This window comes from Simochromis diagramma, unplaced genomic scaffold, assembly GCF_900408965.1.
Source record: "Simochromis diagramma unplaced genomic scaffold, fSimDia1.1 OVJJ01000603.1, whole genome shotgun sequence".
Taxonomy (NCBI): Eukaryota; Metazoa; Chordata; class Actinopteri; order Cichliformes; family Cichlidae; genus Simochromis; species Simochromis diagramma.
This window is the reverse complement of record NW_024387414.1, coordinates 19,419,055-19,432,346: the sequence shown is the minus strand read 5'-3', so window position 1 is coordinate 19,432,346 and position 13,292 is coordinate 19,419,055. Positions and strand designations below refer to the sequence as shown.

General features: G+C 41.9%; 1 protein-coding gene across 1 annotated transcript in view; it reads right to left on the bottom strand.

Annotated features, from left to right (window-relative positions):
• sbf2 (SET binding factor 2) overlaps positions 1-13,292 on the bottom strand; it is a 110,030-nt gene that overhangs the window by 14,643 nt on the left and 82,095 nt on the right. The window contains 12 exon segments of the mRNA XM_040011959.1: positions 1,217-1,395; positions 3,737-3,811; positions 4,833-4,916; positions 6,426-6,566; positions 6,754-6,950; positions 7,200-7,401; positions 7,498-7,631; positions 7,768-7,943; positions 9,038-9,165; positions 9,988-10,135; positions 10,137-10,184; positions 13,073-13,146. Coding sequence (XP_039867893.1) covers positions 1,217-1,395; positions 3,737-3,811; positions 4,833-4,916; positions 6,426-6,566; positions 6,754-6,950; positions 7,200-7,401; positions 7,498-7,631; positions 7,768-7,943; positions 9,038-9,165; positions 9,988-10,135; positions 10,137-10,184; positions 13,073-13,146 — 1,586 coding nt within the window.

Below are 13,292 nucleotides of genomic sequence, written 5' to 3'. Positions count from 1 at the left end.
CTTCGCCTCGCATTTATAGACTTGCCTTTAACCTCTTGCATGCTGTAACTGTTAAAGGAGGGAAGCAGTGCTGAGGTCAGTGGCTTCTCCTGCAGATCAGAAGTCACTCTACTTGTGTCTTATGGATGAAAGAACAGCTAGCCAAGCAGAGATTACAGACAAGGACACGGGTAGCTGCACACTCCACGGGCGAGAAGTCATTCCTGTTACAGACGCTCACCGTCTGATGACAAAATTTACGTCATTTGGACCCAAAAACAACACCAGCAGACTATCAGACGCCAAAACTATAACACACCTCTCAGAGGCTTCGTATTACAAGTTGTACTGGCACAGGTGAGTCTTTGTAATTGTAGGCTTTTGGTAAACTGATTGAGTCATCCCAGCAAAGGTACTATTTCACTGAATCAGCACACTTGGATTAAAAAAAGTGAAAACTGCATAAATGTATAAGATTAAGTGTTTCTGCGAGTTTAAACACAAACCGTTTCATCAGATGTGCTAGTTTTGGACTTTCTCCTTATAATTCCACATGAATTAAACCAACAATTATCCTTTGATACATCAAACTATTCCTGTGCAAGACAACCTGGCCTGAAAACTCCAGACAAACGACAATGTTTTACAAATCCATTTTACAGGAAGTAGCATGAGCTAGAAAACCCGTGTCTTGATGCACGCTCAATAATCCAGGTAAGGAAAGTTAATCTGTTCATGTGAACGCAGCATTTTCAGTGAGAGAAACTGTTCATCCACTCATCCAGGTGACTTCGGTGTGACTGCAGATCCCCCTTACTCTTATAAACAGCACAGCCTCATTGTCAAAATCTCTGATCAACGGCCACGAATACTATTGACAGAGACTTGTGGCATCACAGGTGAAAGATGGTTCAGTGTTGGTCTACGTCACTGAACCATCCATTAACTCCACCTCTACAGACTTTACAACATTTATGTTGCCTCAGAAATGTTTAATTTAACTATATTTTGACTGCTGGGTCTCTGTTAAAAGTGGTGTTCTACTGGACTTCATTATACCCCTTTACACATCTACTACACCACCACCAATAAAACATAATTTAACACATATGACAGTGTAAGAAACATTATAGGTTTCATAAAAGAGGCCACTGAGTGCAAATATAAAACGATATACTACAACAACTCATAGCAAACATGTCCTCTCAGTCTCCGGCCGCTTTGTTTGCATTCTCACCCTTAGATGTGACTTTTCCCCGAAGATGTAAAGGGCTGCTTGATGTTTGAGGAGTTGAGCCTGCAGACTGTGGCTCCCTGCAGGGGGTGCCAGATCCTTCCCTGCTAGTCTGGCACCCACGTCGGCTGCCAGCGGATGCTGACCGAGTCTGCTGCTGGAGCGCAGGCTGGCCCACATGCCTGCAAACACACACACGCGAACAGAAGTCACACACACACGCATGCATGAGCCGGCTAGTTCGAATGCCAGAGATGTACACATGCTGTCAAACAAACTAAGACCGAATGATGAACAGCGCATGACATGCGAGCTACGTTTACATGCACAGCAGTACAACGGGTATTATGTAAACACCTTCATTCCTTCAGTCCATGAACAAAGCGACTGCTCTGAGAGTCGGATGTGCTGGGATATTAGAAGCAGAAGTTGCTGGAATTTTTAGCAAGTCAACAAGTCTAGATGGTGTTTCTCTGAAAACAGCATGCAACGCCTTCCAAGCAGCATGAACCACTGCCAGAAGGATGTGATTTTTCACAATAATCAGTTTCAGGCCTTTTTCAGTTGCACTTGCAGAGTTATCAAACCACAACTGTCAGCTGCTGTAGCCGGGTCAAATATACAAGAGCATAAATTGGTGAAGTTTCAGCGACGCTTCGATTCAGCACGTTTAAACCGACGGGCTTCGTAATTAAAGTTTACAATGAAAACCGAACACAAGCTGTCCGTTTTCTTTTCCTTCAGACAAGATCAACAATGTAACTGTTCCCACCTGACTGACATACCTGCTGACTGTTGGTTAGACCTTTTATGATTGAGAGATAAACAGGAAATCAAACCACGTCATCACCACTGCTGGGGTGGTCACTTCTGAAATGTAATAGTTTCCAGATAGTCTGCTTGGCAACTTTTTGAATCAAATTAGTGAAAAATAATCAAGTTAATTTCTATTTGATTACCCATCTTAAAAATGTCTCCTCATTAAGCTGCAGTTAAATAAGCTTTGCCCAAAGTTAGAACAGTAATTCTAAATGATTATTTTTCCAGGCTTAAGATGAAACGTAATAAAAAGTACTGCTCTTGTCCTTGACGCGGCTAGCTCGTTTTGACTCTGGTCACCCAGAACTACGAGCACAGATTTGACCAGCAGACAGAAGGTGATGGAAATCTTAAATCTTAGTAAATACTACTAAACATGAATGAATGAATACAGCCCAGATGTTCAGATGTAAACCCTGTAAACAGATTGTGCATTTTCATACGTAAGCAAGGGCCATGAAAAGTCTGAGCTCCACTGACAAAATGATTTTACTTTAATTAGATTTAGTTTATTTTATATGTTCGAAAATAACAAAATGAGCACAGAATAGGAAGCCCCAAAATATTGGCCACTGCTGCCGTTGGCGGTGGATTTCCAGGTGTTTGTAAGCAGGGATTGTCAAACTCACTTTAGATTGTGGGCCACATACTTCGATCTAAAGTGGGTCAGACCTGTGAAATTCTCCTTCCTTTCAGTGTAAAGATGTTTAACTACACATTTAATCCCTGAGGTATCTTAATGTGAGATAAAAGAACTGCAAGTTCAACACTACGTCTAAGAGTTATGAAGAAATGCTGCTGTAGAAAACGAGCGCTTATTTATTTACTAAGAAGTAATTGTGCGAAATTAGAGAAAAACTTCTGGTAGGTCCCAGAAAGCCCTCTTAATTATTAAACAGAAACTTTTTGTTAATTCACAGAAAATGCCCTCTTTTTAAAAAAAATGTGGGCCTATTGTGACAAAAACGAAATGATATTTCTGTATCAGATAGCGACAGGGTCTTTTCTGTCATTTAGTTTTAATGTAATTTTTCAAAACCATTGAATGGGCTGGATTGGATTTTTAATCCAGACCTTATGTTTGACACCCCTGCTGTATGATGTTGTGCTCAAATTTGGAGAGAAAAGCATAAAAACCATCATTAACTCCATATTTATTCTATATAAGCGCACTTTATTCCAATTAAAACTACACATAACTAGTTGCTCACACACCACTTGTCTAAACATGCAATATATCTAAGAATTGTCATCTCAGATCTTTACTCGTCAACTAAATCCTACTCCTTTGAGTCAGGCTTACAGAATATTCAAGCTGTCTTTATTACACTGCAGGATCGCGGGGGCCTCATTTTGTGTGATTCACGATTTGTTGTGCCATAACAAACAGCTCACCCCCCCCAGCCTTAACTTGCCGCTGACTGACCACAGTTAGTCCTGCTGAGCCAACACATTAACAATGGAAAAGACCACATTAGAGCCACCACGTCGGTTTGTGAAAAACCACAGCTCCCAGAGGAGCGCCCACAAAGTCAGTGAAGATTAGCACTGCGTCCCAGAAGGTCTTTGTGAGGGGTTTGCAGCACAGTGCACTGTGACCCTCGGCGCGGTTAGTGAGCATTTGCGTAGGTTAGGAGTGTTAAAGAAGACGAGAGGTGCTGTTATGAGTGCTGGCAGAGGAGAGAAGGAACAATATCACTATACCTTGATTGGGGATTTTCTCCTTACTGGCAGGCTTTTGGTTTGAGTGAGTGAACAGTTTATCTCTGTACTCAAGCACTGGGTGGATGTTTTGTCGAGGAGACAGGGCGAGGGGGTATGGAAAACACAAATCACGTCAACATCAAATGAACCAACACGACCACCTACCCTACCAAAGATTTCAGATTACAGACTAAAACATGCAAATGAGGATCGGCTATTATTTATTCCAAATGATCGAGTGAATGATGGTTGCATGCATGAATAAGATTGTTTGTGGTTTGGTTATAAATGATGGCGTGAAGACAAAAGGCTCGTATTTAAGCTTGTTTTTTGGGGCTTTTGCAGATAACACATGCAAATAAAACAGTAATTAAATTCACATTAAGTTCAAGGCACTGTTTTGCATGGCAAATCCTCTGGATCTTAAGAGAAGACGTTACATAGCGTTACATAGCGATGGGTTAAGTAAAACCCTGTGTCATCCTTTTAGGGCATTTATAAAAAAAAGAAAAAAAAAAGATGACTCACAGTTTCAGCGACGCCTTAAAACATTTGACCTTCATCTGACTAACACGTCGGACACTTTGTTTTCGAGAAATCACATTCCAGTTCGAGCACTCATCGCGATGTGTCAGCTTTGACGGTACATTAAGCTTTTATTTGATAAGTTACAATAATGCTAACGTGGCAAGAAATACGGGTCACAGTTAATGCAGTTAATGTAGCCCCAAGTTTCTCTTATGAGATATAAATCCTTAAATTTCACATAATTATATTTCTTGAAGTTGAAATTGGATGCATGTTTATAGCTATAAGGTACAGATGGCCCCAAAGATAACCAGCAAATAGCTGCTTGATACTTTCAGTCTGGGGAGTAATGCTTCAGAGGTTACCCAACACTCATAATGTACGCTGTAATCACAACTCCTTAAAGTATGGTGTGTCTGAAGAGATCTCTAAGCAGAAAGCATAAATCCCTGTTTGCTGACTTTCTTTCAAATAACTATGTAATTGTAACAGTTCTGGTGTTTCATATTTCACCAGGCAGCAAGGACGCACATGAAGTGCCAAGCAGGAAACAGAGAAAACCACTCACCTCCTCGAGTAAAGCTGTTTGAGAATGGGATGTCTAAATGGACAGGAGCCATCTTTGGCATCCTGGATATCCTCCTTTCACTGCCTGGAAAACATTCACACAGCACACAGGTGTCCATTACAAACACACGGAGTAAACAGTGAGACACGAGTGAGATCTAAGAAACTAAATCAAATTTGATTTTAGGATCACTCATTGTAGCAACTTTTGATCAGACTTAAATCCCAGTTTTCCCATTAAGAACCATCAATGTGACCCGGGTTATTTAAACACATGAAAATTCAGTTAAATCGTAAGCATGCACAGGATTTGTGCTTGTGTGTGTGTGTGTATAGAGTTTATTCAGGATACAGGCAGAAGGAGGTGAAGTCAGAGGAGATGGATTGGGTGGTCAGTGACCTCAGGCTGTCCTTTTATTCTTACACAACCTTTCATTGTACAAAATTTCCTTCTTAATTTCAATAAATATCACACTCTGTAACGCTCCCATACAGTCACTCTCCCCTATTGCACTCATACACACACAAAGATAAGGTGGTAAAAAAATAACTGCTGACCAGAGCAAACACAGAAAGGAAGAGAATGACTACCTGAGAAAAAAACACACAGAGCCGCAGAAAACTAAAATAACTTTGTGGAGTGCAAGTCTGCAGTTTTTCTGAAGACATGAACTCTGCATGGCCTCTTGTCCCTTTTGAAACAAACTTGTTCCCCCCGCCCCAAGAAAAAAAAATTGTAGTACAATTACGGTCAGTGTAACGGAGCAATAAACGCTGTAAAGCGGCATACTGTAAAGTTGTCTGATATAAGGTAGCAACCAATTTTTGCAAGCTGGATTTACTGGAGATTTACACGACTTGATGGTGGAGGTCAGCCACAACCCGAGTAAAAGGTTGTGCTCTTTCTCATGCCCTACAGTTTGACCAACAGCCTTTAACGTTCACTGATAACACTGATGGCAGCCGTCCATTTATTGTACATGTCCTCATTTCAGGCACTCGGCACAGACCATGGGTGTGCCTTTGTGGGAAAATGGAATGAGAGAGACGTCGTCGGTGTTTGACTTACGCCGAAGATTTAAGGCTCAGAAATCAAAAGAACAGAAGCATTTTGTCTCCACTAAGTCAGAGACTGAAACAGGAAAAGGAGTCAGATTCTCACATCACTGAGAATACTGAGAGAAGTTTGAAAAAGCCTCGCTGTTGCCAATCTTAAAATTGTGAAACCACAGGAATGTTCGGCCTAAAAGTTGGAACCAGTGAGTCCGTGGTGATGAAAGGAGCTACCTCAAAAAAAATGTAAAGATAGTTCTCAGATAGAGTTCACAGATTATATCTACCACTAATTTCTTCCCATGGAAATGGTCAATATACTATTCTTTGGTTCTAAAATTGATGAAAATGTGGGCTGAAAAATACATTAAGAATAAAACATGCAAACCACGGCATAACTGGGACTGGGTCTACCATCAGCACAGTGGACAGAAAGTAGGAGATGCATTTTAACAGATGCCAACACGAATCATTATGAACCTTTACGGTGTTTGTGAGACATAAAATATACAGTGAACATTACAATCTTCTTGAAGTGTACCTGGCGAGAGGCATATCAGGGAGCGGTTGGTCAGGGTGTTGTTTCCATTCATTTTAAAGTAGATCGGGATGGAGTCCAGAATAGCCTGCAGGTACTTCTCCTGTTCAAGACTACTGGATGAATCCGAGGATGAGGCAGGGGCTAAAAAGAGAAAAAAAGTGAATGACTTCTATAATAAAAGCTGTTTGAATAACAGACTTTGTGATAAGTTTTATAAGGAAGATTTATATGAACATTAAAAAAAAAATTTTTTCCACTAGTTGCTTCATCAGAAAACCTGTAATCATTTACAAACAGAACATCTGTGCCTGTCAGCACGTAAGCACACCTGTTGAGGACGGGTTCTGCGACTTGAACAGCCCCACTACACTCTTGCCATGAAAGCCTCCTGAGCGGAGCAGAACGGCTTTGGTGCGCGGGTGTTTCCAGCACACAACAGGCAGACGGTTGTGTCTGAAGCAACGGGCTACTTTGTGTAAACCGCTGTCCTGTACAGCCTGAGGAACAACCAGCAGTCCCGGGTAGCTGTCACAGAGAGAGAAAGTGTTAACATCTGTCTAACATCGGTGAGCTGCTGCAAAGCCACACAAATATGACCGCAATTAAAAAGCCTCCTGCAGAGGTTTGTGTTTTTGCATACAGATAAGAACAATAATTCAGTCAAACATCCCCTCCACCGGCCTTTTGAGATTCTCGGGCTTGCCTACTTATGAAATCAGTGACATCAGCACATGTAGGGTAAATAAGACAACCTCTAGGCGAGAGGCGGTGTACCTGCGGCACAGCGAGTAGAGTCTGTTCACTGCCGTGATCCTGAACTGCTCGCCGGACTTGGAGCGGGACGAGTTGGCGGTGATGGTGCCCATTCCCAGACGCTGGTAGTCACGGAAGCACGACTGCTCCACAAGCTGCTCCATGGTGGACTTCTCTGAAGCTCTCAAAGTGCTGCTGGGTGGCGGCTCACCATCGTCCGATACTACAACACAAACAGCATTTTCTTCAGTTTGGTTTCCCCCCCTTTCCCATTCTTCCACGTCCAAAAGTCACCACATTAAAATATGTCGCTTCTCACTTGAAATATCGTCATCTTCATGCCAGGTCATTCTGCTGCCTCTGTCATTCTTCTTCAGCGAGGGCTGGCTACCTCGGCCCATGGTGATCTTTCCAGCCCTCTTTGCTCCCTTGACAATCGTCTTTGACAGTGTTCTACGAGGAGTACAGAGCGGAAATGATTTACTGTGGCATCAAAACCCACTCATAACAATATCTCAGATAACCATGTGTGAGACTGTGTGATTCATGCACGGAAACAACGCTCGGTGAGCTGGCACGCACTACAAACCTGAACCCAGTGTTTCTCTCTTTTTGCTTTGGAAGGATTAGCTGAGGTGCTGTTTGTCCTGCAGCAAATGCAAAGGAGCTGAAGATGGACTGTGGGTAGCGGATTCTCTGCAGGTGCTTCCTGAAGATCTCCACCATCTCTGAGCTCACCTCCTCATCAAAAGCCACTTTAATCAGCTGCAAAAGACAGTTGGTTAAACCGACTGCTTAATCACACAAGCAATGATTCAAATACAGCATTTCAAGTGCAAACTGCAACGGTGAAAAATGAAGCAAAAAATGCTGCTTTATCATTTATGTTTACTCCAACAAGGACCTCAATTTACAAGAAGAACTTCAGGTTGTATTAAAAAAAAGAGGTAAAACGAGCAACTGAGACCATAAACTCACGAGGAAAGAGTGACAATGACACTAATCTGACCTAAGTTCAGTCAGTGCACTTAACCTCTAGACCATGTTTGTGCTGTTTGTGCCTTTGGGGCCATTTTAAATACATAATCTTACACATAATACGGACTGCTGTGTGTTTACTTGAACTAAGAATCCACCCCAGAAGTTGTGCTTTAGTTTTGGTGAATAAAATTTTATTATTGTATATTATTTAGCACTAATTAACTGTAATTGCACTTTGATAACCAAGCTACGGAGAATTATTTAACTTCTCATACATATCTGGTGACTTCTGGCTCCAACACAGAACAAAATGCCGAAAGACCAAAAATGCATGCCACCACAAACCAATCAATGGATGATGTCACAGTGTTTTTTATACGGTGGGGCATCGTGACGCACTTCGCCAAGTTGATTTAAGAGATTTGCTCATCTGTACCAATCTGCCCACATATGGTTTCTGCACAGACACGTACACGCACAGAACAGCACAATAAAAACTGTAGAGATGGCCACACAACTCAAGTGACCCGCACTCACTTCCATCATCCCTGGCAGTAAAAAGACAGGAATGAGCCATAAAATTTTTACAACGGTACATCCAAAGAGTAAAAACACATGCTTGGCTGAAAATTATAATGATGTGCCACACCGAATGTTACAGTGTAATTAGTTGTCCAATCTTTTAGTTTGTGGTGTGCTTCTTTTTTTTTTAGAATCTTTTGCAGCTCACCGAGTAACGAACGAGATCCAGTTCATAAAATAATGTGAAATAATATTTGAGTACCACATATTAAGCTTCAGGCTTCATCCTCTCCCAACCAAGCAATTGAACATCGTGTATTCATGCTAATTTGAGAGAAGCGTGCTTCAGTGTCTACCTGAAACGTTGCAGAGCGGAGCTGCAGGCCTTCCTGCATGTTCTGCTGCAGCTGGTTCTGGATGCTGATCTTCTTCTCTTTGGTCAGAGTGGACACTGGGAAAGCTCTGATCACTGCCTGCTCCCCCACTGCATACAAACACACCAGCATCTCGTTATTATACATACAACCCCAATACTGCATGCCCATGATGTTCAGTCCCTCAGGTGCATTAATGCCGATGGCAGCTAACATATCTGGACAGGTGCCATCCGTGCTGAAAGGTATATACAGGTTTTAGAGCAACATATGCTCCGATCCAGATTACATATTTTTCAGGGAACACTAAACTGCTTCTATCACAAAAACATGGCTTCATGGTAAAAGACGTGTGTGCTGAACTGGCTTGCCTGCAGTCCAGACCTTTCACCAAGTGAAAACATTTGGTGCATCATCAAATGAAAGGAGACTAAGAAGACCCAGGACTGCTGAGCAGCTAGAAGGTTATATCAGACAACAATGGGACAACATTCCTCTTCCAAAAGTTCAGGAGCTGCTCTCCTCAGTTCCCAGACATTTATGGATTCAATTAGATTCAGTTCAGTTTTATTTATATACCGATGATTCACCACAACAGTTGCCTCAATGCTCTGTGGTTAAAAGAAGAGTGGATGCTACACAGTGATTTCTTGAGACATGTTGCTGCCATCAATTTCAGATTCAGTCTTTTTAAACATTTGATGTTTTTTATGTTCTGTTGTGATTAAAATATGAGATTAAGAAATTTGTAAATCACTGCATTCTGCTTACATTTTAAACAGCGTCTCAACTCATCAGGATTTGGGTTAGTACCCGATGCCCCTTACTGACAAAACAGACTTTTGCTTTTTTAGTTTAACACTGAAAATTAGCCAATAAAAACAAAACATATGAGTATTTTTCCATTTTATTGAGACTGTTTTTGTACTCACCCAGTGGATCATGTGGGATGCCTTTAAAGATGACGCGGTACGTGGTGAGAAACAGAGCTCCCTCTGCTGGCAAGATGTGCGGGCCCCCAAGGAGGCCCCCTGTGGCCTCCTCCCTGCCATTGGGGTCCAGAAGCACCCGCAGCCCCTCCTGCAACCAACTCTTCTCCAGGAAGCAGCGCTGGACGCAGAATCTTAGACTGAAAGGTAAAAGCATAATAACCCATCACGTCTACAAACACATGCGAGATCCAATTTAGACATTTTTCATTGACAACAAGATGCTCAAAATTAAGCGCATGTGCGTCACTGAAATCAATTTGTCTTCATAATGTCAAATCACAGCACCGCATGAATTTCTTGGACAAACTTAAACTACGCACAAACGTCATCATTGAATAAAAAAAGAAAAAACACCCCACACATCTTGCAAGCACACTAGTCATCAAACGGCGTTCAGAAATTAAACATCCAACAAAAACAAATTCCTACTCTCCGCAGAGGCCAATTTACCATTTCTACTCTCCTGAAAAACTCATGATCTACTTTTTAAGTGAAAATGTTTCTGTTTTATGCAGCTCACTGAACCGAGTAAGGACTGGTTTTCACTTTATGTCCTCAACATGTCAACATCTGGAAACTGACTCATGTTCTATAGGTGAAAAAAGTGCATCACAACAGACCTTTGTAATCATATAATTCAAAAAGCAGCTGATACACAGTACATTCTGTTCCCTCCTTTAATTATTTTGCAATAAAAAACAACAACAATAAAAAGGTGCAGTAATGTTACGTTGGAACATTACTGTAAGCGGCGTCTTTTAACAGTAAATACCTTTCATATTTGTGCGAATGCTGATTCAGCTGCAATGGCTGAAATTAGTTTCGGTTTAAACTCGCTTTCCCAGAGACGCGTGCGACTGACTCATGTCTTTGTTTCGCAATTTGCTTGATAATTAACTGGCTGCCGAGTATCTACTAAAGCAGTATCTACTATAAGTCAACAGTCAGGTCTGCACCCGGCGCTGCTTCGGCTCCTTCTGGCCTCCACAGTCAGCAGAAACACTCAGTTGTTCCATTGTCACAAATGTGCACGAGGAGGGACGTTAGATCATTCACAACATTTCCCATTAAGGCCATAGCTGACCTGTGGGAGCGACGCTCCAGCCAGGAGATAATAGCTTCTTGTCCTCGAATGAACAGCGAGACCAAGAAGAAAGTCCCTCTGCACCTCATTACTGCTGCGAGCTCGGCTGCTTATTGTTGCTGCACCTTAAAAGCATGCAGTGCTTTCCTTCTTTAGGGTTATTGCTGCCATTACTACTATTCAGACTTGTCACAAAGCCAGAGTCGGTGTTGTTTACACACTTTCAGCATGTTTTGGCATGATGCTCGCAGCTAGCAGTCCAAGATGGAAGCCTTATCCGACACATAAACATGTGAGTAGCTAACCAAAAGCTGCAGCAGACAGACAGCTCTCCGCTGTGTCCAGGTTGCTCCCTAAGCAGCATTGGCATAATGTTTTAATGCATGTATAATTGTGTGATTTATCAAAAGCTGGCAGGCGTGTGGTAGAGCGAGGTCCAAAAGACTAAGTGGTAAAATATGAAGGCGTGATGATATCTGGAAAACACTGGATGACATTAGCTGGATGCAGAGTTGCAGCAAACCAGACCAAACTGAGCACGTGGACTAAACTAAGAGACATGAGTAAAGTCTTCATTAAGTCAACAGTGCAGAAGAATACAGTGTTTAAAATTAGTCTGTGGTTGTCTGTGTTAGCTCTGCACAGACTGAAGACCTTTCATCCTGTTTCAGCTATAACATGCTCCCCTCTGTAACCCTGATTTAGATAAGCGGAGGAGGACAATGGACTGGATGGATGGAAGCATTATGTCAAGTAATCCAGATTTCTTTTTCTCAGTTATCAATAAAGCATAGAGTATATATATAAAATATAAACATCGCCACAGTAAATGGTAAATGGACTGATTCTCTCACCCATTCACACAAGCACTTTCTTCTATGCTTTTAAGCGCTTTCTAGCTAACATTCACGCACATTCATACCCTGATGGATGCATCGGAAAGCAACATGGGGTTAGTATCTTGCTCAAGGATATTTGGCATGCAGAGCGGGGGAGCCAGGGATCAAACCACCAACCTTCCGATCAGTAGATGACCTCCTCTACCTCCTGAGCTACAGCCATAGTGACGTCAGCTATTAACCATGGCGGGGCGGAGCTCACTAAGAAACCAGACACGCCATCAGGAAAGTGTTTACTGAGGTCTTAAACAAGTAGCAGTCTATAGACTTTTGTACAATTTGATTTTATTTTGCAATCAAAAGATTCACCCCCTGCTGGCCAGTGGTGAAAATGCAGGACTTAAGGAAGGCTATACCCATCTTTTAAATACAGTCTATGACATAGAACCAGATGCCTCAGATGTGATCTGCTTTTTCATATTTGCCTGTTCAACGAGTTCTTTGGGCATATAACTTTTAGCTTGCGCCTGTTGTTAGATGATAAGTATGTGATGAAAACTTAAATTAACAAAATATGAAAGCGAATTTTTAAGTGTGTTACCAGTGGACTCCTCACCATTTGTAGTAACTTGCAATAATATGGGTCAAGTTCTCTATAGGTTATTATTATAAATGGAATGAAATGGATCTAAAAAAAAAGGTCTGCCCCAATTGATCTAAGGTTTGGCTATCAGACAGATGACTCTAGGCTTTCTCCTGGAAACTACTTGATCAGTTTTTCCCCCTAATTGTACTGTCATTAACTTTGAATGTGCTAACTAAGGCCTGCACAGTGTGAGCTGTAGCTCTTGGGTCTTTTGCACTTTCTCTGAGCATTGCTTTGTCTGAATCAACTGCTGATGATCAATTAATCAAGTGCATTTGATTAGCATCATCTGGCTGCTGTTTACCCTCCTAATTCCTATGGAGGCAGTAAAAGTGTATTTAGTTTTAATCATTTGAAGACTTTTTCATGTGAATGTAGCTGCATAAATACTGTATATACAGCTGCTGGGTCTATGTAGCATAGAGTCCCAGCAGCTCAGTGAGAAACAGCACTCACCTTCTGAATAGGAGGTAACCTCCTGCTCTCGCGGTGAACCGCCTCCAGCGCCTCAATCTGCATAGCTACAATGCCTGTAGGTCAGAAGCTGGGGTCAGTTACCATGTGTACACACACACACACACACACACACACACACACACACACACACACACACACACACACACACACACGCATGTGTGTGCTTTCTATCAGGATGTGTATTTACAGGTTTTGACAT